This window comes from Mirounga angustirostris, unplaced genomic scaffold (genome assembly GCF_029215605.1).
Source record: "Mirounga angustirostris isolate CCGP_5_RB_7025 unplaced genomic scaffold, mMirAng1.0.hap1 SCAF_1, whole genome shotgun sequence".
NCBI classification, from domain to species: domain Eukaryota; kingdom Metazoa; phylum Chordata; class Mammalia; order Carnivora; family Phocidae; genus Mirounga; species Mirounga angustirostris.
In genome coordinates, this window is record NW_026991709.1 from 130435289 (window position 1) to 130459097 (window position 23809).

Genomic DNA, 23809 nt, shown 5'->3' on the forward strand with positions numbered 1-23809 from the left:
AAATTTAGGTATCATTTAGAGTAACCTGGAAATTTAATCACAGAATGATACATGTAAGAATGTTTTGGCACACCCGCAAAAAAAGTACAGAGAGTTTTTTAAAGGACAAATTTCAGGGCACTTTCAAATTCTGAGGCATAAGAAAGCCCTCTCAGGGATCTTTAAGTTAAAAGACTCTTCCCTTCAGATTCAGATTAAAAATTATTAGGGATTATAAGACAACAGTGGCGACTGATGATATGACCCATGGTAGCTGCCTTTCATTAGGGCTAAATGGAGTCTCCATGTTTTTAGTGAAGGGACCAATGAAAGAAAGGCCAGGAAGCCACTTTAAACTCATTTTCATGGCAGGTCAAATGATGCTGATATAGTGTTTCCCTTAGAAAGGTTTTATCCCTATTGCCACCTTTTCAAGGCTTAACCCTCAAACTGTTCATGTTGCTACTAATCTTCTTTACATCACCTGTTCGAGGAGCAAACCTCCTGGAAGAATGGTGCTACAGGACTGGAAAATCAAGACTGTAGGGACAGCAAAAGGGCTCTAGTGCTCTAGTTGTCTGTCACAATTTACAACATCTAACAAGGAGACTAGCTAATCTAGAAATGATTGTTAACTCTGTCCTAGTAGAGATATACTTGCAACATTAGTGGTTTTAAAACACAACTACTTTGACTCTTCTAAACATATTTTACTTTAAAAAAAGGAAATATAATAGGCTAACAAGCAAAAATAAAATCTATTTGCTCTTTAACAAATAACTAACATTTTAATGGTTTTATAAAAACAATTCCTTTCAGATACTCTGATTAACCTTTAAGTGACATAAAAAAAGTTTCAGGATTCTTTAATACCAGTATTTTGCACAATTTAAGATACAGCCATTGAGTTTAGCATTTCAAGGAAAAAAAATTAAAAGAAAAAAGGAGAATGGTAACTCACTGAAAAGCTTATGTACTTAGTTTAGTTTGTTTTGAATTTTTAAAAAAAATTAGGCCCAGAATTTTAGTTATCCTAATTACCATCCCAATCAAATAGGATATCTATGTGTGGATTCTAGATAAAAGACAAGTACTTTGAACTAATAAACGTAAGACCCACTGATTGGACTGTTTGTTTAGAATCTCTTACTGGGTTTAGACAAGGAAGACTTCAATAAAGCTAACCAAATATTGAGTTCCACTGATTAAAAATACAGTTTTAAAAACTCTGCTTTTGTGGTAAATTTCGAGACAAATCATAAATGTAAAGAACAATACTTTAAATATTGTACTGTTCACAGATACTTGTTGGAGAAGTGAAATGCTTGAATTCAAACTATCAAAATTCTGACCTTTCAAAATAGGTTTTCTAATTTCCTGAAAATCAGCAATTGCTTTTAAACTCTTAAAATGTCAATTTCAATAAAAAAAAAAAAATCCTTACAGATAAATCTTAAAGTTATTCCTTTCAGTCTCAATTCTTTTTTACTTTCAACTATATATTGAACACAGAACTAGTTTCTAAATAAACATCTAATGAAGAACAGTTTCAATGTAAAATAAAACTAGGCAATCTAATACAACTTATGTAAGAAAGTCTGAGTGTGAATTATCAAAATTCAGAATTAAATTTCTATAATAGTGAAAACTTTCAGTCTCTTCTTAATATTCAAAACCAGCAACTTCCCATGAGACTAGAAAGTTAGCAGAAAGGATCAAACAGATTTAAGCACTGCTCGACTTCTTCTAAAGTGATGTACTCTTTTATCCTAGAAAAGACAGAAACAGTCCTTTTTTACTTCATTGAAAATTTTGTATTGTCACTATGACCTAAGATAGTTGCAAAATACTTAAAGCATTTATTCTGGGTTTAAAAAAACTATAAATAACAAGAGAACAGTGATCCTTTCTGGGATACATTCCTGAACTTTAAGATAACAAATGTACCAATGACAAGTTTTATTCGACAATTTAAAAAGAAATCTCAGTAAACCCAGAAACAGAGGACTTGGAGTCAGTGTCATTTCATGAAGATTCTTAATTAATGATTTGGCAGTGATGCCCCCAAAGACAGCTGGTGGAAAACATATGTAATATTTAAAAGTATGGTTTTTACTAACAGAGTGCATCTGGTAGAAATCACAGCTTGAGTACAGCATTCCACTTCAAACTGAAATACTACACTTTTAGGTTAAAAGATAAAAATTTTGGCCTATTTAAAGACATGTACTTATTCTGTGATGAAGATATATCATTCTTTAGGAAATGGAGAGGTAAATAAAAAATACATGTAAAATTTCCTTTCACTTTATGTTGCCTGCAGATGTGCAGAAATTAGGAAGTAAGGCCTTACAAAAAGGAATGGAGCTGAGTGAACTAGTAATAACACGATGGTATTTTCTTTTCTCTAAGAGCTTAACTGTGCCCTTTTCCTAGAGATTAAATTCAGTTGTCATATAAAGAAGAGTGGCTTCTGGAAATTTTGCAATCTGTCAACAGGATAATATCCTATTTAAAGCCCAGAAAAGTGGTCACAAACTCAAGTCAGGTAGGACGGGACAACAACAATACCATTTGGCTGATCAAAATAGATCTAGATACCAGACAACTTCACACTACCAACTTTTGACTCCTAGCCCAGAAGAACAGAAAACTGAAGGTTCAAAGTAAGGTTTTTGCCTAATACCAGGTGAAAACTCAAGTTTAGAGATTATTTTATGCTTTGCAAACAAATCATTTAAGTACTACCTATTTAACCTTCAGAACTTTGGGCAAGGTAGGCTGCCATACAATCCTAGTTCTTTCCTTTTAAATTATACTATGTATAATGAAATAGTAAGAGATCAAATGTCAAAATTTTAAATGAATGCGTTTTACTTCCTGTTGAGAAGATGGTAAGAACTTAATGCTGTTATGGCTCTACTCTTCTGCATTAAATAGAAGTCCTTAGTATACCCTTTAAAAAGGCTGTAAGTTTCATCCTATGTCCGTTCATAGATAGAAAAAAGCTATTCTCCTTTCCCTGTTTTAAGACACAAAACAATGGTTAAAAACTTCCCTTTGAATATAAAATGCTGTAGTCATTTTGGAAAAATTCTAGCAATTTCTCAAAGGGTTAAACATAGTACTATTACTCAGCAATTCCATTCCTAGGTATATAAATAGAAGCATAGGTTCATAGAATAACTTGTCCATGAATGTTCACAGCATTACTCATCAGAGTTATAAAGTGGAAACAACCCAAACTGTCTATCAAGTAATCAATAAACAAAGGGTGGTATATCCATAAATAAAAAGAAATGAAGTACTGATACACACTGTAACATTGATGAACCTTAAAAACATTATGCTAAGTGAAAGAAGCCAGTCACAAAAGGTCACATATTATTCTATTTATATGAAGTGTCCAGAATAGGAAAATCTTTATTAAAAAAAAAGTAGGTTAGTAGTTCCCTAGGGGTAGAGGAATTGGGGGGAAATAAAGAGTGACCGTTAATGGCTTAAGGGGTGATTAAAACATTCTAAAATTGATTGTGGTCGTGATTGCACAATTCTGTGAATACACTAAAAAATGGAATTTTTGTTTTAAATGGGCTTACTGTATGGTATGTGGATTACATCTCAACGAACCTGTTATAAAAAAAAACAACTTTCCTTTGTACAATATTCCCCCCCATTAGAGTGACTTAAAAGTCTACTGGCACTTTTCCCCACACAACTGCTCCCTTTGTGTCTCTGTGTTACATTTGGTAATTCTCTTAATATTTCACACTTTATCATTATTATTGTTATTTGTTACAGTGATCTGTGGTCAGTGATTCTGATTTGCTGAAAGCTCAGATGACAGTTTTTAGCAATAACGTATATTTTAATTAAGGTACGTATACTGTTTCTTTAGATATAATGCTATTGCACACTTCACAGACTACAGTACAGTGTAAACATAACTTTTATATGTACTGGGAAACAAAAAAATTCATTTAACTTACTTTATTGCATATTCACCCTATTGCAGTGGTATGAAACTGAACCTGAGGTATCTCCAAGGTATGTTCTGCTTTGTGTACCTAAATTTCCTCTTTTTCCATTTGGTCAAGCCATTCTCTTTCAACTCTCTTCTTTCACAGCCTTTTCAATTATAAGCTTCTGCTAAAGGTTTCTTCCCTAAGGACAAACTACACTATATCAAGGTTTGAGCAGCATAAAATAGCCAGGTAAAACTCACAGAGGTTCTGAGTTACAAATGCCAAGAGTTCAATTAAATGCTCTATGTAATCTCAAACGTACATACCACAGATAGCTGACAAATATGCTTTTTATCCTGTATACTATTCCTTTCATACCTTGAAGTACTCATCTTGAGTAACAAGAGAGTTTCTCAGTCTGTTCTCTGGATTAAATAGACAAGATACCACAGTCTGTATGCTTCTGTCCACAGATTTCTGAAAGATAAAAGATTTTCAGTATTCTATTAACTTTAACAAGCTTTTTAAAGAAAGTTGAATACATGTACTTTTTTCTAAAGAATTCTTATGTAATCCATAAAATACTATGTATGTAATTCACAATATATTACATTTTCATGTAATTCATTACACATCACTTAATATGTAACTTTTTGTCAAATTTAAAAAATATTTTAGAATCTTAGTGATAGAGTACTGGTTATAAAGCTCAAGTTAGTAAAACTTGAGGTATTTGCTTAAGGCTCTTTAATTTTCCTGTTAGATAAGAAACAGTGAACTTAAACATTCCAAGAAATACTATCCAAGATAAAACCTGATAATTATAACTATTCTAATCACTTAAATCAAGGAATTTTTTTTACTCTAAGTTGAGTAGTTCTCAACATTTTGTTCCACTGAGAAACACAAGGACAATGTTCACACAATCCAATGGGAAACCTTCAGTGTTATTATATACATTCCCATTACATCAACTACTGCCACATTCCCACCCATTCAAGAAAAACATAGGAGCACTGAAGAGAGCACTGTTAGTAAAGAAATTTTTTCTAATGATTAAAAAAGAAGCAACTCCACTTATTTCAGTATTTCAGTTATCACTAGTGACTCCACCACTCTTGAGAGCTGCTACTATCTATATTATGTAGAGAACACCATAAATAACTGTATACTACTCTTTAGCTAAGTACATGTTTAAACAGGTTAAAAAAAAAAAAAAAGGTCGGTATAATTCATACTAATCTCTCTTTTGAAGAGAGGATTCTTAAAAAACCTACCTGTCTACTGTATTCCACCAATATGTTAATAGTTATTAAAGTATGGCTTTAAACACAATGAAAATATTAAGAGGGAAAACAACTACTGAATCAGAAACTATATGTAAGCACTGAAAGCTTGGGAGTACCTGAAATTTCATCAACTTTTATAAAAACTGCCAAATTATTAGTCAGTTACTTAAGCTCTGTAATTTTTGGCTTCCATATTTAAATTTGAAAAAAGATGCTTGCATCTCAAAGGGCCATTATTAAAACTTCAAAAAGTTGTGAAAATATAAATATCAATGAACAAAATTAGATGTTTGCCTTTTGTGGGCCATTTCCTGAGGATGGAGTAGCTTCATGAACTGAACATTCACTTTGCAAAACTTCAGCTCCTGGATCAACTTCATTACAGTGGTAGTTAACAGCAGTGTAAGCCTACATTATGAAAAAGTATAATTAAAGAGATGTACATGAGATACATTTCTAAACAATCTATTCTTCAAAACAGGTGAGCTTATATTGAGCATTTAAAATGTGGATTGTGTTGAAGTTCAATTTACATTATTTCAGAAACTTTCAACTGAACAGCTAAAATGCACTAAGGCAGTCTTTTATTTGAAAAGTCTTCTAAACTTCAACAAAATCAGATTAGAAGGGCTCTAAGAAAAGAAACTCCCAACATGTAGTAATAGAATGAGAATTTCCCAGTGCCTGAGAATTTTAACTCATATCATTCAAAGGTCCAATCCTGATAAAAGGTAAAGGCTCAAGAGTTTCAGAGCTAACAGCCTCTTTTGTTTTATTTCTTATATAACAGTATTAACAGCGAAACATTTGCTTCTCTTCAACAGATTTTTTTATGGGTAGAAAACTAGAGACAGTTTCAGTACTAATTCCAAATTCATTGAATTGGAATTAGCATAGGTATTAATACTAGCTTTCTTGGACTATATGTAATTTAGCACCTGTTATATGCAGAGCAGCCACTGGCTTAAGCATGTAAGAACAATCTGAGAAATGAAAAGCCCAGATTCTCACATGGAAGAATATACTTGGGTTGACAAGAAACTAATAAAACATAACGCATAATGTGAAAGGGAATTTAAAAATATGTCTAGGCATACATGAGATGGCAAAAGGCCAAGAAACATTTAATAGTTAAAATAAGAAAATATTTTAAAATAAGGAAAAGGAAGGGGTGCCTGGGTGTTTCAGTCCGTTAAATGTCCAACTCTTGATTTTGGCTCAAGTCATGATCTCGGGGTTGTGAGATTGAGGCCAGCATCTGGCTCTGCACTGGGCATGGAGCCTGCTTAAGTTTCTCTTTCCCTCTCCCTCTGCCCCTCCCCTCCATTCTCTCTCCCTCTCCATAAATAAATGAAGAAATAAATGAATGAATACATAAATATAATAAATACATATACATATATATATACACACATATATATATGCATATATATATTTAAAAAAAGGAAGTATATGTTTGGCTAAAAGGAAGTATATGTTTGGCTATTCACCTTACCTGGGGTATAACATAACTCCTTTGTTCTCCAGCAGGCCACTGTGGTGGCATCTTAAAAATAAAAAAATAGAGAGAGAGAGGCAGTAACAGTTAACCATTTCTATATATTTTCACAAACATGAAAGACAGACAATGTTGAGGTATTTATCAAGCTGGATTCTTGAACCTGTAGTAAAAGAAACATAATGGAAGAAAGAAGTACTTTATGTTTCTAATACCTGAGGCTTTGTTACTTTCATATATAAACCCTAACTTTTTCTCAATTTTCTGTGTTGGCTTTCAGAAAAAAAAATAGTTCTTTGAATTTATCACCATAGATAATGGTCATGGGTTACAGATATGGTCATATCTATGGTAGAAATTCAGAGAACTACTATCTTGTAGTAGTCAGCTAAAATAAACACTACCAAATATAATTGGAATTCAATGCTCTAAGAATTGAGTAATCATTTTATTTTGACCTATCCCACTAGAAAAACTCGTAGAAGTCAGTTGGGACATTTCAGCTATTTGACAGCAAGGATGGAAAAATATATGTTGAAATACAGAGGAGGAGCAAATCTTGTAAGACAGTACAAGAGAAAACTTTGTGTTAAGGATATTCCTGTCAAGGGCACTTGGGTGGCTCAGTTGGTTAAGCGACTGCCTTCGGCTCAGGTCATGATCCTGGAGTCCCAGGATCGAGTCCCGCATTGGGCTCCCTGCTCAGCAGGGAGTCTGTTTCTCCCTCTGACCTTCCTCCTTCTCATGCTCTCTGTCTCTCATTCTCTCTCTCTCAAATAAATAAATAAAATCTTAAAAAAAAAAGAGGATATTCCTGTCAAAATATTGTTCCTTTTTTTCTAAATTAAATTAAAGGTCCTAATTCTAGACTAATTCTAACTTTTTTTCCTTATTTTAAGCACACTCAACTAGTTTAAATGACAAACTATTAAAGAAATTTATATGAATAAAGGCCTCAATAATATTCCAAAGTAAATCATGTTGTTCCCTCTTAAATTACCTGATAATTATATACAGGCAGTTGATATCCAGTGATGACCTGAACAGGTGAACTTGGATAAGAAGGATATGCCTGAGAATAAAGTTTATAGAAAAAATGCATTAACAAGAAAAATTCTTGAAAATTAAGAAGTATTATTCCCAATACAACCAAAATATGAAAACAAAGAAATCTTATTTTTCTATACACAAATGCAGAATTCTATTGGAGTGATTGGCTTCATGAAGAAAAATTCTTTGTCAAATGTTAGTCTTTTGGGTGGGGAGGAGGAAAAGATAAATGAGGGAAGTGACTGACTTTGTCCATCTATGTTTATCTTACATGTATATTTATCCCCACTAAGAAGTTTCTTCCTTACTCTGGTGATAAAGCTCTATTAGAACAGATTTCCATGTTAAAGTTATATTAATATATCTGTTATTTCTTGGTTAAAACATTTTCAAGCAATTTTGTATTCCTTTGGGGTAATGTGTAGTCAGTGTGTAGTCCTCCTACATACTTTATGGCTCTTTCTGTATTTCATTTCTACAAGTTAAAGACCGTATTTAACCTAAAACTGAAAAAAAAAAAAAAAACCAACAGAATGTCTTATGTCTTTCAATAAATATTTATTGATTGAAATCCTCTATGTAATATATACATGAATAGACCCAAGTAAGTAATACCTCACAGTAAGTGTTAGGAACAAGTAGGGATTTTCTAACCATGTTTAAAGCAAGAAAAAAAATATATACCCTAGATTTCAGATAGATGGGAAATGTAAACAAATGAGAGACACTACAACAGAACTACTTCACTACTATTTCTCTTTTCCTACAAATAAAATGTCTTTTAAACTGAAAAAAGTAAAATAAAGAAAAAAATCACTGTTATTCAGCATCAATAGGAGATAAGTATTCCAAATCCCATTTCAAGTATTCAAGAAACCAGGACCAAATAAATTACATGTCAGAAACTCATAGAATTTACAAATATAGTTGTCTTCAGAAACCTATCCATTCTAGAACCAGAATATACCCAGAAGTCAGGAATCTGTATGAGAAGGCATCTGAAAATCACTGCAGATAAAGGATAACTAGAACTGCCAAACTTAGAAAATAAACCAGGCAAACACATAAGAAAAGCTGCCTTCAAATATTTTAGGAGTTCCCACGTGGCAGAGAAAATGGATGAGTATGTTCTATGTGGCTACAGAGGTCAATTCTAAGATAAAGGTTTACAAACCATATAGAAACAGATTTTACCTTGGTATAAGAAACAAAACTAAGAACAAACAATTTCTAACAAAAGTAACAGATTTCCTTCCCATCACTCAAAATATTCAAACAGAGAGTATTATCACTTATTATGGAAATTCCCCAATTTCTTATTTCACAGAGAGTAAAAACTGAGACTGGCTTATTTTCAAGGTACCCCCATCAATAAAATCTCCAATACCATTTAGAAAAAGAAAAAAGAAAGAACAGTGTACGTAATTCTTACCTGAACATACTGAGTTATAGGATTCATCATGGTTGGAGGCTGCATATAAGTTTCAGTGTTTGGATTACTCCACACACTCTGAAACTGTGGTGGAGGAGGAGGATTAAAAACCAAAGGACGAGGCTGCACATGATAAGCACCTTTTTAAAGAATAAAATGAAAACAAAGCCCACTTTTAGTTTTCTGAAAAGTTATACATGTCAAAAAGAACAACTCTTCTCTTTACTCACATAAATTTTGTTTCCTGATTGCAGGTCCCAGTTTCAGCTTTTTACCATGGAAATTTATCTGTGACTGAAAATAAAACAGTAACAAAACTAAAATTACTTTCAAAGTCTTTACTTTTGAGAATTTGGTAAACACCCCAGGTCTTCTAAAATTTCTACCATCAGAGAAGATCAATAGTTAACAACATACCCAATCAAAATTTATCAGCATGAAGCTATCTTAACCTCACCACTCAATTGTTGAACAGAGCCTTGGAATTTGATCGAAAACCTTTATATTCTGTCTGAAACCTTTCCTGTCTCTAGTTCATGAAGCCAGATGTCCAATTACAAATAAACAGGTCTGACAAGTTACGTAAGCTTACTCTAGATTTGGATTTCAAACAGGAAGTTTATTTCTATATTTTATACAAGGCTATATATATTCAGGACTCAAACAACACTAAACATCACATCCTTAAGCTAACTAAAAGATTTTGCCATAAGATTACTTACTTCTACTATCTTCTGCACATCCACATCATTATAAAATGAAACAAATCCATAGCTAGAAAGACAGATAAATAATGTATAAAAATCACCAGCATAACAGTACAAAACTTCTAATATTCCATGAAATAACTGACAGAAGTGATAAAGAATGAAGAATATACTGAGATAAATATTTGTTAGATGTACATGATCGATCCTCTATAAATATTACTGCTTTTTATTTTCTTCCCCTGATCTATGTCAGAATGTGTGAAGATTAATGTAGTGTGGGACATCATTTGTTAACAGAAAATTCGTATCTATGAAACTGAATTTATTATCTAACATGAGATGATTAAAATTTAAGATACTGTATAATACATGAAGAAAACAACTCTTTGATAAAACTTACTAATCCACTTAAATAAAATAAATGAAGATGGGAAATATTTACATACACTGTGAAAATGACTAAACAGAAGAGTTGACAACAAACTGTTATCCTTTATATGAAAGAAAGGAACAAAACAACAACTTTATACAAGTGTAAGAACACAAATTTTGAATTCTTGTATGTTGCTCTATATAGATACTACAGCTGAGTTATTTTATCTTCATACTGAACGTGTTTTACTCACCCTTTGGACACACCAGTTCGATCCGTGATTATCTTCACTTCTTTTACTGAACCATATCTAGCAAAGAAACTTCTAATTTCGGTTTCATCCATCTATGGAGAAGAATTTGACTTTAAGAGTAAAAATTCAGCATTCAAAATTTTCAATTATACTATAAAGATCTGAAGATGTGGAAATATCTCCCCTAAGTATCCCCAAACCACCTGTAGTAGATCTTTGTCAAAGATACTTTCAGTCTCTATAGGTTAAACATAAAACCAATTCCAAACCTGCACGAAATTCCAAAAAACCTTATGTTTACAATAAGGCCCAAACCCCATTATTCACTAAAAAATTTTTTTTTTTAATAAATGAAATAGGAATACAATACCCTAACATCAATTCCACCAACAAAAACGGTGTTTGGCATGATTTTGCCTTCTGGTAAAACATAGCCTTGGCTGGTTGTAGCTGAGGAGGACTGAGTGCTGGCCTCTCTGGAGATGGTTGAGTTTGGAGTCTCAGGATTTGCAGCAGACTGTAATTTGTAAAGTAAATATCATCACTAGGCATTCAGGCAAAAACCATACATGATATGAAATAATCTTTGTATTTAAAATACAAAATCTTTTTTTTTTTTTTAAAGATTTTATTTATTTGACAGAGAGACACAGCGAGAGAGGGAACACAAGCAGAGGGAGTGGGAGAGGGAGAAGCAGGCTTCCCGCTGAGCAGGGAGCCCGATGCGGGGCTCGATCCCGGATCATGACCTGAGCCGAAGGCAGCCACCTAACCAACTGAGCCACCCAGGCGCCCCCAAAATCTTTTCATAAAAATTACTTTCATAGTAAATTGGCAAACAATACAGCTCAGTTCAGGCTTAGGATTAAAAATAATCAGACTGGAGCACCTGCATTGCCTAATCCGTTAAGGTCATGATCTCAGGGACATGAGATGGAACCCCATATGTCAGCTCCTTGCTGGGTGTGGAGCCTGCTTAAGATTCTCTCTCCCTCTCCCCCTTCCTAACCCCACTCTCTCTCTCAAAAATAATAAAATAAAAATTAAAAAAATAAAAATAAGAATAGATCAGCCTGAGATTTTAACAAAAGACTATAGTACCTTCTTAAAACCAGTGTTGCTCATCACCTCTTACATAAAGTAGAATACTGACTTTATACTGAGTTTGTGAACTGGAAAGTTCAAATTTGTAAAATTAGTTATTAAAGTCATCCTGTTGTATGCCAGTAAGCAAATTTTCACCTTACTGAGTACCTTATTAAAAAGCATGGGAAATCTTTGAAAAATATAAATGAACTTTTAAAAAATCTGCATCAAAAACACACATCAAAGATTTAAACCAATTTGTTTTCCCTCCTCTTTCTACTTACCAAAATTAACATGGATTTTATAATTAAATACTCCATGTGTTAGTATGCATTTACTTTGGAAATGGTCATGAAAACATTATTTGCTCACATATCATAGCTCCTGCTAAAAAAGGCTTATAATCTTTTCCTCTAGTGCTAGGGTGTTCAAAGCATCTTTTGAAATAACATTTTCTTCTTCAATAACACCAAATCAGTCCCACTGATAATTCTAATTTTCACAGTAGGCTGATAGAAATAAATGACAGTATATTTTCAAATAAAGAGACCCACACATGAAACTCATTATTTTTCTGGATTCTGATTCAGAACTCTAACTTTAGTCTTTCCATACTAATATTAATATAAATTTTTCTGAAGCAAAATTTTCTGGTAATATATATGTTGGAAAAGTAGTATAGCAGAATGAAACAAAAATTGATTTAGTCAGGAGATCTAGGTTCATGTCCCTTACCAGGTTATAAGCCACACTTAGCAGCTGTTTATATCTGGGAAAATTGCCTTGAGAATGAAGTGAGATAACATCTGCGAATTCATTTTGTAAAATATAATGTGGTATGCCAAAATAAGTTAGTGTCCTGTTACTTGAATTTGTTTTCAATAGGTTAAAAAGCTTCTTTCCTGGTTTTACTATTTATTTATTTTGTAGATGCTTTATTAATTAGCAACTAATTTCAACTGGAACTTCAAAGAACTATGAAGTTATTTGGAGTTCATTTATGAAGTGCCTATTGATTGTAAGAGGGAAATACAAAAGGCTGCAAGAGAGATAAACCTATTATACTTCCTCTCATGGAGAAAAACAAGGTCAAAAAAACCAACCGATACATATTTTTTAAAAGGCAAGCACAGTAATTTTTATGGAAATTAGTAACAATACTAAAGTAGGTAGAATTTCTATTTTGTTAGATGCTAGAAGTTACTGGTAAATATAAGATTCTACAAATTGTTATACTAATTAGAGAGGAAATCAAAACTGTCCAATCACCAAATGTTTTGGTTTTTCTCTATTAATTTGTGCACATACAATTGACCCTTGAAAACATGGATTTGAATTGTACAGGTCCACTTATTCACAGATATTTTTAAAAAAATACAGTACAGTACGGTAAATGCATTTTTCTCTTCCTTATAATTTTCTTAATATTTTTTCTCTAATTTTATTGTAAAAATATGGTATATAATCCACATAACATGCAAATTGTGTTTATCAATGGTTTATGTTATCAGTAAGGCTTCCGGTCAATAGCAGGCTACTAGTACTTAAGTTTTGGGGGAGTCAAAAGTTATATGCCGACTTTTGAGTTTGTGTGGAGGGAGGGTGGGTCAGTGTTCCCAATCCCTGCATTGTTCAAGAGTCAACTGTATTTACTTTTATGTGTTTCTATTTGGGTACTTCCTAATTCTCTTCTGTAACTATAGTATAGTAGTATTTCAATAAAATGAAATAGTACGAAAACCTCTTTCTAAAGTTTTTGATTTTAGTTTTCTAATTTTAGTTTTTTCCACGTGGGACTATATTACATAAGCCACATATCTTGAACTATTGAAACGTGACTAGATTTCGCTTCACTATAAACAACTTACCAATCCTTTTCAGTTAGCTCTTCCAAAAGTTCAAAACAAATAAAACAAAACAGTGGTTCTGAAATTCTTAAAGACTTTCTTTTCTCCTTCTCAATTTCCCCTTCATCTGTGGATGAACTCTGGGTAGCTTTCTATTTGACAAACTATTTAATATTATCTGTGCGTGAATGACAATGGATGAATGTATTTTAATTTGGAGGTGTATAACATCAGGCCAGAAAACTGTGCCAGATTATAAGGGATTATAATAATGTATTATCTCTCAACCAGGGGAGATTTTGTGGTCCAAGGACATTTTTGGTTGTCACAACTAAGGGGTACTCCTTATATCTGGTGGTAGAGGCCAAGGATACAGGAAACATCCTATAAACATCCTACAAGCTGCAAAAGCAGCTTCCCACAACAAATTACCTGTCCCAAAATGTGAATAGTCATGGTTGAGAAACCCTGTGAGAGTGTGTCCAGAAATGAAAAGCAAAGTTGTAATTCTCATATCTGATTTACAGAAGTAAAATGGATACTTGAGACACGAAGTAATAATTTGGGGGGGTAGGGGAGAAGGCCATTACATATTATAGGACGTTTGGTTTGGGATTGCTTTATTCAAATTCAGTTTGGTTAACTGAGAAATTAAATGTAATAGTCATCAAATCATATTACTCAAATTCAGTTTGGTTAACTGAGAAATTAAATGTAATATTCATCAAATCATTTTACTTGTGTCTCAACATCTTAAGGCCCTATCCTGTCTTAGTCCTCAGCCAGCAGGTGGCACTCAAAGCTAACAGAGTAAGCAAAGTACTCCATTTTTAACAAGACTGATCAGGGATTTTTAAGCTTTTACTATGTGTATATTTACATATAATTATAATTTATATATACAACATCCACAACCAATAAGCAACCTTTAATACTTTTAAACTATTGCCAAAAATACTCCACAGATAAATGCTTAGGTTAAAGGAAAATTTTGGTGTTAAAGTATTCATCTTAACTATCAATAGTATACAGAAAATAAATTTAAGGTAAATTTAACATAGTAAGTAATTATTTCTCTTAATTATACCTTCAAGTGAGTTGGTGGGTTTTGAGATGAGTAATGCTAGGATATTAGGTGGGGGGGGGAACTTGGGGAGGCCGTCATATACATAATTCTCATCACTGCTATTTTTTTTTTTTAAGATTTTATTTATTTATTTGAGAGCGAGAGAATGAGAGAGAGCACATGAGAGGGGGGAGGGTCAGAGGGAGAAGTAGACTCCCCGCTGAGCAGGGAGCCTGATGCGGGACTTGATCCAGGGACTCCAGGATCATGACCTGAGCCGAAGGCAGTCGCTTAACCAACTGAGCCACCCAGGCGCCCTCATCACTGCTATTTACAGTAATATATTCCCTGTTATGCTTGGATAACGAAATGACAAAAATAACTAAAAGCTGAAAAAAGCCTGTATCATTACTAAAGCTCCTGGGCTGTCAGCTAACATTATTTCATTCAACTATTATATCTACATGCAAGGCAAACTAAGATCTATGTATAAATGACTACAAAAAAGGTTTAATTTGTAGTTATCAGAATTCTATCCACAGAAGAAGAAGCTAATAAAGAGAAAACCTAAAAGGAAATAGGAAACGAAAATCAGAATAAAACCTCATAAGTAAATCCAAGAGTGGACCCTTGGGGGGGGAAATCCAAACAATAAATGAAGCTAAGCAAGAAAAAGGGCAAGAAAGCAAAAATATACATTTGTCTTGAAAAAGGTGATATAACCACAGATTATAAGAGAATGCTATGTAAAAACTCTCTGGAAGTAAATTTGGAAATCTTGATGAAATGGCCAACTTTCTAGAAAAATGGCAATTTTAAAAAACAATCTTAAGAAAGAATACTTGATTCTTAGCTCAGTTTCACTGGGAGTTTTTTCAAACTGTAAACAGATTATTTGTGCATGTGTAGGTGTGTGTATGGGGAGAGCACCAAGACAGAAACAATGGTAGATAAAAGAGTGTAGGAGAAAGAAAATTCAGCGGTGCCTGGCTAACTTAGTCGGTGGAGTTCCTGACTCTTGATCTTGGGGTTGTGAGTTTGAGCTCCACGTTGGGTGTAGAGATCACTTTAAATAAACAAAAAACTTAAAAAAAAATTCAGTCACTTTAATTGAAAAAAATTCCAGAGAAAAGAGGGGAGAAGAGTATTATTCATTTTACAAAATGAACACCTAAGTAACAAAACCTTATCAAAATGGTCCACCTCTGTCCCTAACACAGAGATGCAAAATTCTAGCAGTATATAAAAAACATACAATTAAGAACAGTTTATATTGAAAATTCAAGGATGGTTCATTCTTAGGAAATCTATTACAGTAACTCACCAATGAAAGAGCATTTTATAAAATATAGCATTCATTTTTTAATTTTTAGAAACCTACGTAAGAGGGAAGAATCTTCTCGATGTAATTTTAAGCTAACATTGGATTTAAAATGAAACAGCCATTTCCACTGAAATCAGGAAATAAAGGCAACTCTTTATCACCACTGTAAATGACAAAGAATTAATAATTCTTATAAATCCTTAGAAGAAAGATAAACATCCAAATATAAAGATGCATTCAGAATTTATAAAAAGAAATTTTGAAAGCTAATGACTTGAACTTCATTAATGGTCAAAAAAAAAAAAGCACATCAAGACGTATTTTCCAGCTATCAGATTGGCAACTTTAAAAAGTATAACAACTCTCACTGGCAAGAGTGTGGAGAAGAGATCACTCTCCATATATTGGGAATACATACTAGTACCTGTTCCATTAAGAGTAACTTGGAAAGATAAAATTTTAAAATTGTTATAAAATGGGCATAATCCTTTCACCCAGTTGTTTCCACTCTTGGCTATTAATTTCAAGGAACTAATGGAATAGGCATGCCAAAACATTTGTACAAATATACTTACTACAGTATTGTTTCATACAGAAAAAGTATTCATTATAAGGGAATTTGATAAAAATAAGTAATGATATAATCTTATAGTCTTAACATTACACATTTGAAATCATTTAAAATTTATCTTTGAGGGCGCCTGGGTGGCTCAGTTGGTTAAGCGACTGCCTTCGGCTCAGGTCATGATCCTGGAGTCCCGGGATCGAGTCCCGCATCGGGCTCCCTGCGCGGCAGGGAGTCTGCTTCTCCCTCTGACCCTCCTCCCCTCTCATGCTCTCTGTCTCTCATTCTGTCTCAAATAAATAAATAAAATCTTCAAAAAAAAAATAAAATTTATCTTTGAAATAAGGTCCAATACATTAGGTGAAGAATATAGGATATAAAATAAAATAGTATTATGTGGCATGGTACAAATGAATTTACCTATCTACATGCAATACATGCATAAAAACAATCTGGAAGGGCGTAACTTGACCAGTAGTTAGAGGTGCTGGGACGGACTTGTTTTCTTACAGTTGTTACTTTCAAAAGAGTTAATAAGCTGTAAGTTATAATCAGGGGGGAAAAAAAAGGTATTAGCATCCCCCCTTTCCTATAAAAATATAGAGCAAAAAATACTAGAATTTTTTTATAGTAACTCAGTGATAATTAAGTAATTACTAACATGGATAACGACATAACACAAATAATTATTACAGAATAATACGTATACATTTTCATTTTAGTATTTATATATAGGAATATAAACTACATAAATTCCCTCCCTTTAGCTCTAAAATTGGAAAATAATGATCATACTATAAATCCACACAGTATATAATACATCTGTGAGGTAAAGTTTGGTCAAAAGTGTTCAGAGTTGCATCTCGTGGTGAAATCAACGCTACATTTACCCAAATCACATAAACGTACGCCCCAAAGAGCAAGCAGTACTGTATGTACGTTATGTTGAAATTCCTGGTTTGTCTGGAGGGAAAAAAGTGTCCCCCTCGAGCACGAAACTTGTCAACTGCTCAGGTCTGCGGTCCCGCAGGAGCACAGGCGGGCCGACCTCGTGCGGAAATGATGGCGTCGGGCGAGTTTTCCGCCTATAGCCGCCGCACGAGGGGCCGCCACCGAGGCTCTCCAGTCCCCGCCCGCCGCCCCCAACACCCCCCCCGTCCACCCCCACCCTACCCGTGGGCCGGGAAGGAGCTTCTAGCCAAGGAAACTCCTCAGAGAGACAGCGCCAGCGGGCGTTCGGGAGGTGGCAGCCCGACGCCATCTCGCGGAGGACGCGCCGCCTCCTCTCCACACGGTAAGCGCGGGAAGGGAGGCCTGCGGGGTGGGGGTGGGGCGGGCGCGCGGTGTCCCTCCCCCCGCCCCGGTCCCCGAGTCCCGGCGGCCCACTCCGCGGGCGGCCCCCACAGCCCAGGCGGCGCCGGCGGGAGGCGGGCGGGGCGGCATGAAGGCCGCGGCCCTGCACGTGGTCGGCGGGCGGCACAGCGAGCCCTCAGGGCCGCACCCACCGCGACACCCGCGCGCATCCCGCCCCTCCTCCACCCCTCTGGGCCGCCCCGCTCTCCTCTCTCAGGCCTTGTCTGTGGTGCACCCAGGAATAGGGAAGCGGGGTGACCCCCGCTTTCTGCCCCCCCTCCTGCGCCGCGCTAGAAGAGCCGACTTTCCGCCACCCGGGAGGACCCAACCCGGCGTGTGCCCTTCAGGCCTTCTCCTCAACTCACCATGATGGCGGCAGCTAGCAGTTCCCGCTGATGGGGCTCGAGGAGGAGCGGAGGCTGCGCTTCTGGCACCGCTCTTGGGGCTGCTGTTGGCTCTGCTCGTGGCGCTGCCTGGCTTCGACTGGGCAAAGGGATAAAAGTCAGAGGACTGAGGAAAATCAAAGGCGAGCGGCGAGGCCGAGGAGCTCTAAGAGCGGAGTGGCGAGGCTGAGGGGCGCTGGCGAACTGAGGCGTGGCCTGCGGGGCTCCCGGAGGTGGCTCCTGCGCCGGGTACCGGGGCTCGTGGTAGACGCCTCAGCCAATGGGCGGCAGCCCCCCGCCCCCTGCGGGGGGGTTTGGGGGGGACGTCGGCTCCCTGATGGGGGGTGTGCAGGGGGTGCGCGCGGGCCGGCACTCCGCAGCCAGGGAAGTACCGCCGTGAGACAGACAGACTGATAGACCTTCCCCCAGCGCCCCCGACACAGATGTCACCCCGAAAATGCCTTTGAGGCACACTTGAAATAAGTATGCATCTTTAAGTATATGTTAAAATTTTAAAAAGTTTTAATGCGTCTAGGCTCTAGTTTCAAAATGGCGCCGTGAACGCATAGGATTAGGCCGATCACGATTATTCTATCATCGCCCCCAAAATCAAAAAATGCCTACAGAAAGAGAAAATAGAACCAAGTCTATAAACAACAGGGAAGGAGACCCCAAAAGTCCACGAACTTGAGCGCTTTTCCGCCGGGTTTGAGGTAGATGGAGTTGGATTGTACGAAACACCAGATAGGGCAGACCAAGTTGGTTAGTGTTCAGGGCGTTCGCTAGTTACAAGAAACATGTTGATGGTATTTAGTGACTACAACCAGGTACCGCAGATACAGAATTCAAGAGAACAGGCAAACATTTCTTCCCTCAGGGAGTTTAAATTGCAAGGGCGAGAGTTTATTTTCTAGGCCTCACAGGAAGAAACCAGGCCTGCTTGGAGAATTCTAGAACATTCTCAAGGTCTGAGAAACAAGGCCTGGAGCAAGGGTGAGCTGTAGGGCAGTTGGTGGAGCAAATCACACACGTTTGGGAACCCCTCCGGTATTCTTTAGTCACAGGATAACCCCCTATGACTTTAATGCTCAAATTTCACTTTTGTACCGATGAAAAGCATTAAAATGTTACTTTGTAAGCCGGAATAGTGGTGGACTTCTGTAACCTGAAATCTTTCTCACTACCAACACCTAGCATTACTGAATAAAATAATAACTAACCTTATTTTTAATATTCAGCCAAACCTATAGGAAATGAAGGAAAATCTGAAGATGCCAGAAATTAAACTGAAAACCAGAGTAGTTACTTCTTAAACGGATTCTTCTCTAGCCCTAGGTGTGGGGGCTGGGGTGTAAGACGACCAATCAACTAGTTTGCCCTGGACTTTCCTGGTTTTAGCACTGAAAAAACCCCCAAGTCCCATAGAACCAGGTCCCGGGCAAACCAGGATAGTTGGTAATCCTAAGTGTGGGCAAGATGTTGTTAGTCTCTAACTTGAGGCCAAGAAGTATATGGGCAGGAGATAAGGATTTGGAGTAGCTCAAGGTGGGAGCTGGAACCCAGTGCACTCCAGAAAGCCATTGTCCCTGAAAGACATCATCCTCAGGAAAAGGATAGATTAGGGAAAATATAAAACACCAAGTAGATAACCAGATGAGGAAGTTGGTCCCATTTCTGGATGAAAATAAAAATTATTTAACTTTGATGAAATTTTGAAAACCTATTGCCTGCATTTCATAAGAGTTTGGAGTATAACTGTTAGCACTTACACGTCGTTAGAATCTCAAAACCTAGAAATTGATTCCCCAACCCCTTCTTCCTTCCCAAAAAGATCTCAGACAAGGGATCTGGAATGCCTTGCAGAAACAGACATAAAACCAACCTGGAAGGATGTTTCCATAAAAGGTTCAACAGGATACTTGTAAGAAAGGACCGTTTGAGAAACACTCACAATGAAAAATATCAAAACACTATTTACTTAGAGCAATACACTCTCTATATATTTTAAGGTGATTCTACTAGTTTAATATGTAAACTTAAAGTCTAAAACTAATGTCTTTACTCACTTTGAATAATTCAAAGCTCTTAGGATGTTTTAACTCTGCACAACCCCTCCAAATTTATAAACTATTGTTATTATTCATTACTTTAGTTCTATCCTCTTTTCCTTCTATAAATTAGACATCATGTTTTTTAGATCCACCAACATTTGTAAAAATGTTTTGCTTACCATTTCTTTGAATATCTCAGATCTTTCTGGATTCTTTTCCTTGTGCCTAAAGTAAATTCTATAGAATTTCCTTTAATGAGAGTGTGATGTGGTTAAGTGCTCAGATTTTTTCCCCACCTGAAATACTTTTCTTTTGCTCCTGATTGTTGAAGATAATTCTACTGGATATATAATTCTAGGTTTACAGTTGTCTTTTTTCTCATAGTATTGAACATATTATTCTATCATCTTCTAGTTTCTGTTGCTACCGAGGAATCTGTTAATATAATCCTGGTTAAGATCCATTTTGCTTTGGTGTTCTAAAAAGTTCACAATGATGTCACTAGGGCAGTTTGAAAATTTTCTTCTGCTTAGGAGTTTTTTTGGCTTTGTGGGTTTGTGGATGAGCTTTCAACAAGTCTAAAAAATTTCACCTGGGGGCGCCTGGGTGGCTCAGTTAAGTGTCTGCCTTTGGCTCAGGTCATGATCACAGGGTCCTGGGATCAAGCCCCACGTCAGGCTCCCTGCTTGATGGGGAATCTGCTTCTCCCTCTCCCTGCCCCCTGCTTGTGCTTTCTCTCACACGAACTCTCTCTCTCTCTCTCTCAAATAAACAAAATAAATAATAAAACCTTAAAAATTTTTTTTCACCCATTTTCTTATCAAAGATTAACTGGTTAAAGAATTTAACCTATTTTCCATTCTTCTAGTTTTCAATTCTTAGTTATTTTTGTCTAGATTATGACTTTTTCAAATGGTGGTGGTATTTCCTTGAAACCTTATAAAATCTTCACTTAATAGAAAAAAATTTTTATTTAAGATCAGTAGCCATGTCAATTTATTAAGATTGGTAGCATAATTCATATAAATTCAGAAATAAATCTCTATATTGCTTCCTTATCCTCCAAGGACTGGAAGAGAAGGGAGAGGAAAAAAGGCTGATTTTAACTCCTCCACCAGGTCTTTTGTGTTCCTAAAGCCTGGGATTTTTAATAGAAGGCTTATAAGTAGTATAAGCACTCTCAAACTTCATTCATTTACACACCATTTTCAAGATTTTTATTGGATCTGCTCTGAATCTCTGTATCATTATTTACCTAATTTTAGAAAAATGACTCATTGTCCTAAGCAGTAGTATTTATGAAATCACATTTATTGTGTTAGTTACTTTTTTTTTTTAGCAATTCACATCAAAATATTCACTGTTTGTCCACGGATCACTTCAGATTGCACTCTTCCAGAGTAACAGGTTACATACATACTTTTGGAAAGGGCTGGACTAGGAGAACTCTTTTAATCTTTGGATATGCAAAATTAGGTCCAAGGAACTAAGGGGTGGGGTGGAGTGTCAAATTGTTCTGCATAATAAACGAGAGTAATTGAATTTGAAGGGAAAACCAAGCAAGGCTGGAAAAGTGGAAATTTCACAATTTGGAAAAAAGAGATAACCTTGAAAAGTGACAAGAAGTTGAAGCCTGAAGTGAAAGATCCAATCTGAGTACATTGTAATCATCTGAAGGCTTTTAAAAGTTTATATTCCCAGGCCTTATCCCAGACCAATTAAATCAGCTAAGGGTGAGACTTGGACACCAATATTTTTTCTTAAAGTGTTTCTCAAGTTACTCCAATATGCAACTAAATTTGAAAATCTTTGCTATAGAGCGTTACTACTCAAAGTGTGGTCTTCAGACCAGCAGCTTTGCATCACCTGGGTGCTATGGAATCTCAGGCCCCACCTTAGATTTACTGAATCAGAAGCTGCATTTCAACAAGATCTCCAGATGGTTCACAAACACATGAAAGTTCAGGAAGCACTGGCATAGAGAATAGAGAACATTTGCAATAAACAACTTGCCTCGGTGGATTTGAGAATCCTTCACATTTGGGGGAAAGACTGCTGTCCCAGCCTCTCTTGCATCTAGACCTGGGCGTGTGACCTACACCACCCCAATGAAATGCACCTGCCCTAAATTTTGAATAGGGGACTAATGATGCCACAAAGCAGGGACTATAGAGAGTAAATACATTCTGGAGAAGGGTGGCAACAGCAGCAGCCACCATGGCATCAGTTAGAGCTGCATGGTCTCCTCTTGTCAGTGTGCAAGCTGGGATGTAACTCACTGCCCAGCAGGGACAGCTGAAGCTTCTTCACTGGACCAATTCCACAGCATGATTTTGTGTGTCCCTTCAGGAGACACAAACTTCCAACCTGGGTCTTCAGTCCTCTATGAGATTCCTTTCCTGATTAATTCAGCCAAAATTTCTGTGGCTATTCCTTGTCACAAAGAACCTTGACTGAAATTGGCGATGAATGAAGTCAGCCAGAGTGCTTTTATTTTTTTTTAAGATTTTCTTTATTTATTTGACAGAGAGAGACACAGCGAGAGAGGGAACACAAGCAGGGGGAGTGGCTTTAAGAAGAGAGTTAAGAGGTAAAAAATTTATGAATCTTTGCTCTGTGACTTGGTAACATAACGCCACTCTATTGTTTCTAACCTTCCTTTAGTAAGATTCTACTACATACACCAAAGCTTTGTGCCAGGGGGTTTTGTGAGGGATATCAACGAAGGGGTCTCTTTTCCCTCTCTATAGCAACATGGTATAGCCAGGGAATGCATGCTGGGCAGTACGGCAATCCACAAATGAAGTAATTCAGCAAGAACAGAAGCTTGGCACCAGAAGTGACCTGGAAAAGCATAAATCATAATCTCAGAATTCCCAGAGAGATAGGAAGAGACATTGTGCTATTCCCACTGTATGTAGGCTGAGTCTGAGCCAATTCCATTTAAATCTCAAGGTATGGTGCCTCAGCTTCTATTGGGCTTGTATTCACATGGCCCAACATAGCAACATACATCTCCAGTTCACTTGTGCATACTTGCAGAGATGTCTGTCCACTGAGCAATGTTACTTAAGCCTGGCTTCTTCCCCTTTAACCCTAGTATCTGCATAAGAGTTTATTCATTCAACAGTTAATCTCTTAGGCAGGTTGCCTGAATTTTGGGGTTGGTCTGAACCAAGCTGACCTAATCTTCACAATGGCTTCATAAGACCTGCCTAAATATATAACTGTGAAAAGTGATTGACTTATTAAGTAACAACAATGACAGTAATTATTGATACTGATAGGGTGTTTTCTATGTACCAGGTACTATTCTAACCATTTTACTTCTATTAGTTCATCTAATTTTTTTTTCCAATATTTTATTTATTTATTTGTCAGAGAGAGAGAATGCACAAGCAGGGAGAGCTGCAGGCAGAGGGAGAAGCAGGCTCCCCCCTGAGCAAGGAGCCCAATGCAGGACTCGATCCCAGGACCCCGGGATCAGGACCTGAGCAGAAGGTAGACAACTGACTGAGCCACCCAGGAGTCCCAGTTCATCTAATCTTTAGGTACTATTAGGTACTATTATTCTAATTTTATAGA

At 36.3% G+C, this 23809-nt stretch overlaps 1 protein-coding gene across 1 annotated transcript; it reads right to left on the bottom strand.

Moving 5' to 3' along the window:
* Positions 1–1694: 1694 nt before the first annotated feature.
* Positions 1695–17698, bottom strand: DAZL (deleted in azoospermia like). Its single transcript, XM_045902153.2, has 11 exons — positions 17486–17698; positions 10920–11066; positions 10550–10641; positions 9936–9987; positions 9444–9507; positions 9214–9353; positions 7732–7803; positions 6729–6779; positions 5528–5641; positions 4323–4421; positions 1695–1748 (listed from the first exon to the last, which is right to left on the bottom strand). Exons 1-11 carry the CDS (start codon positions 17696–17698, stop codon positions 1695–1697), a joined length of 1098 nt encoding a protein of 365 aa, XP_045758109.2.
* Between the last annotated feature and the right edge of the window lie 6111 nt (positions 17699–23809).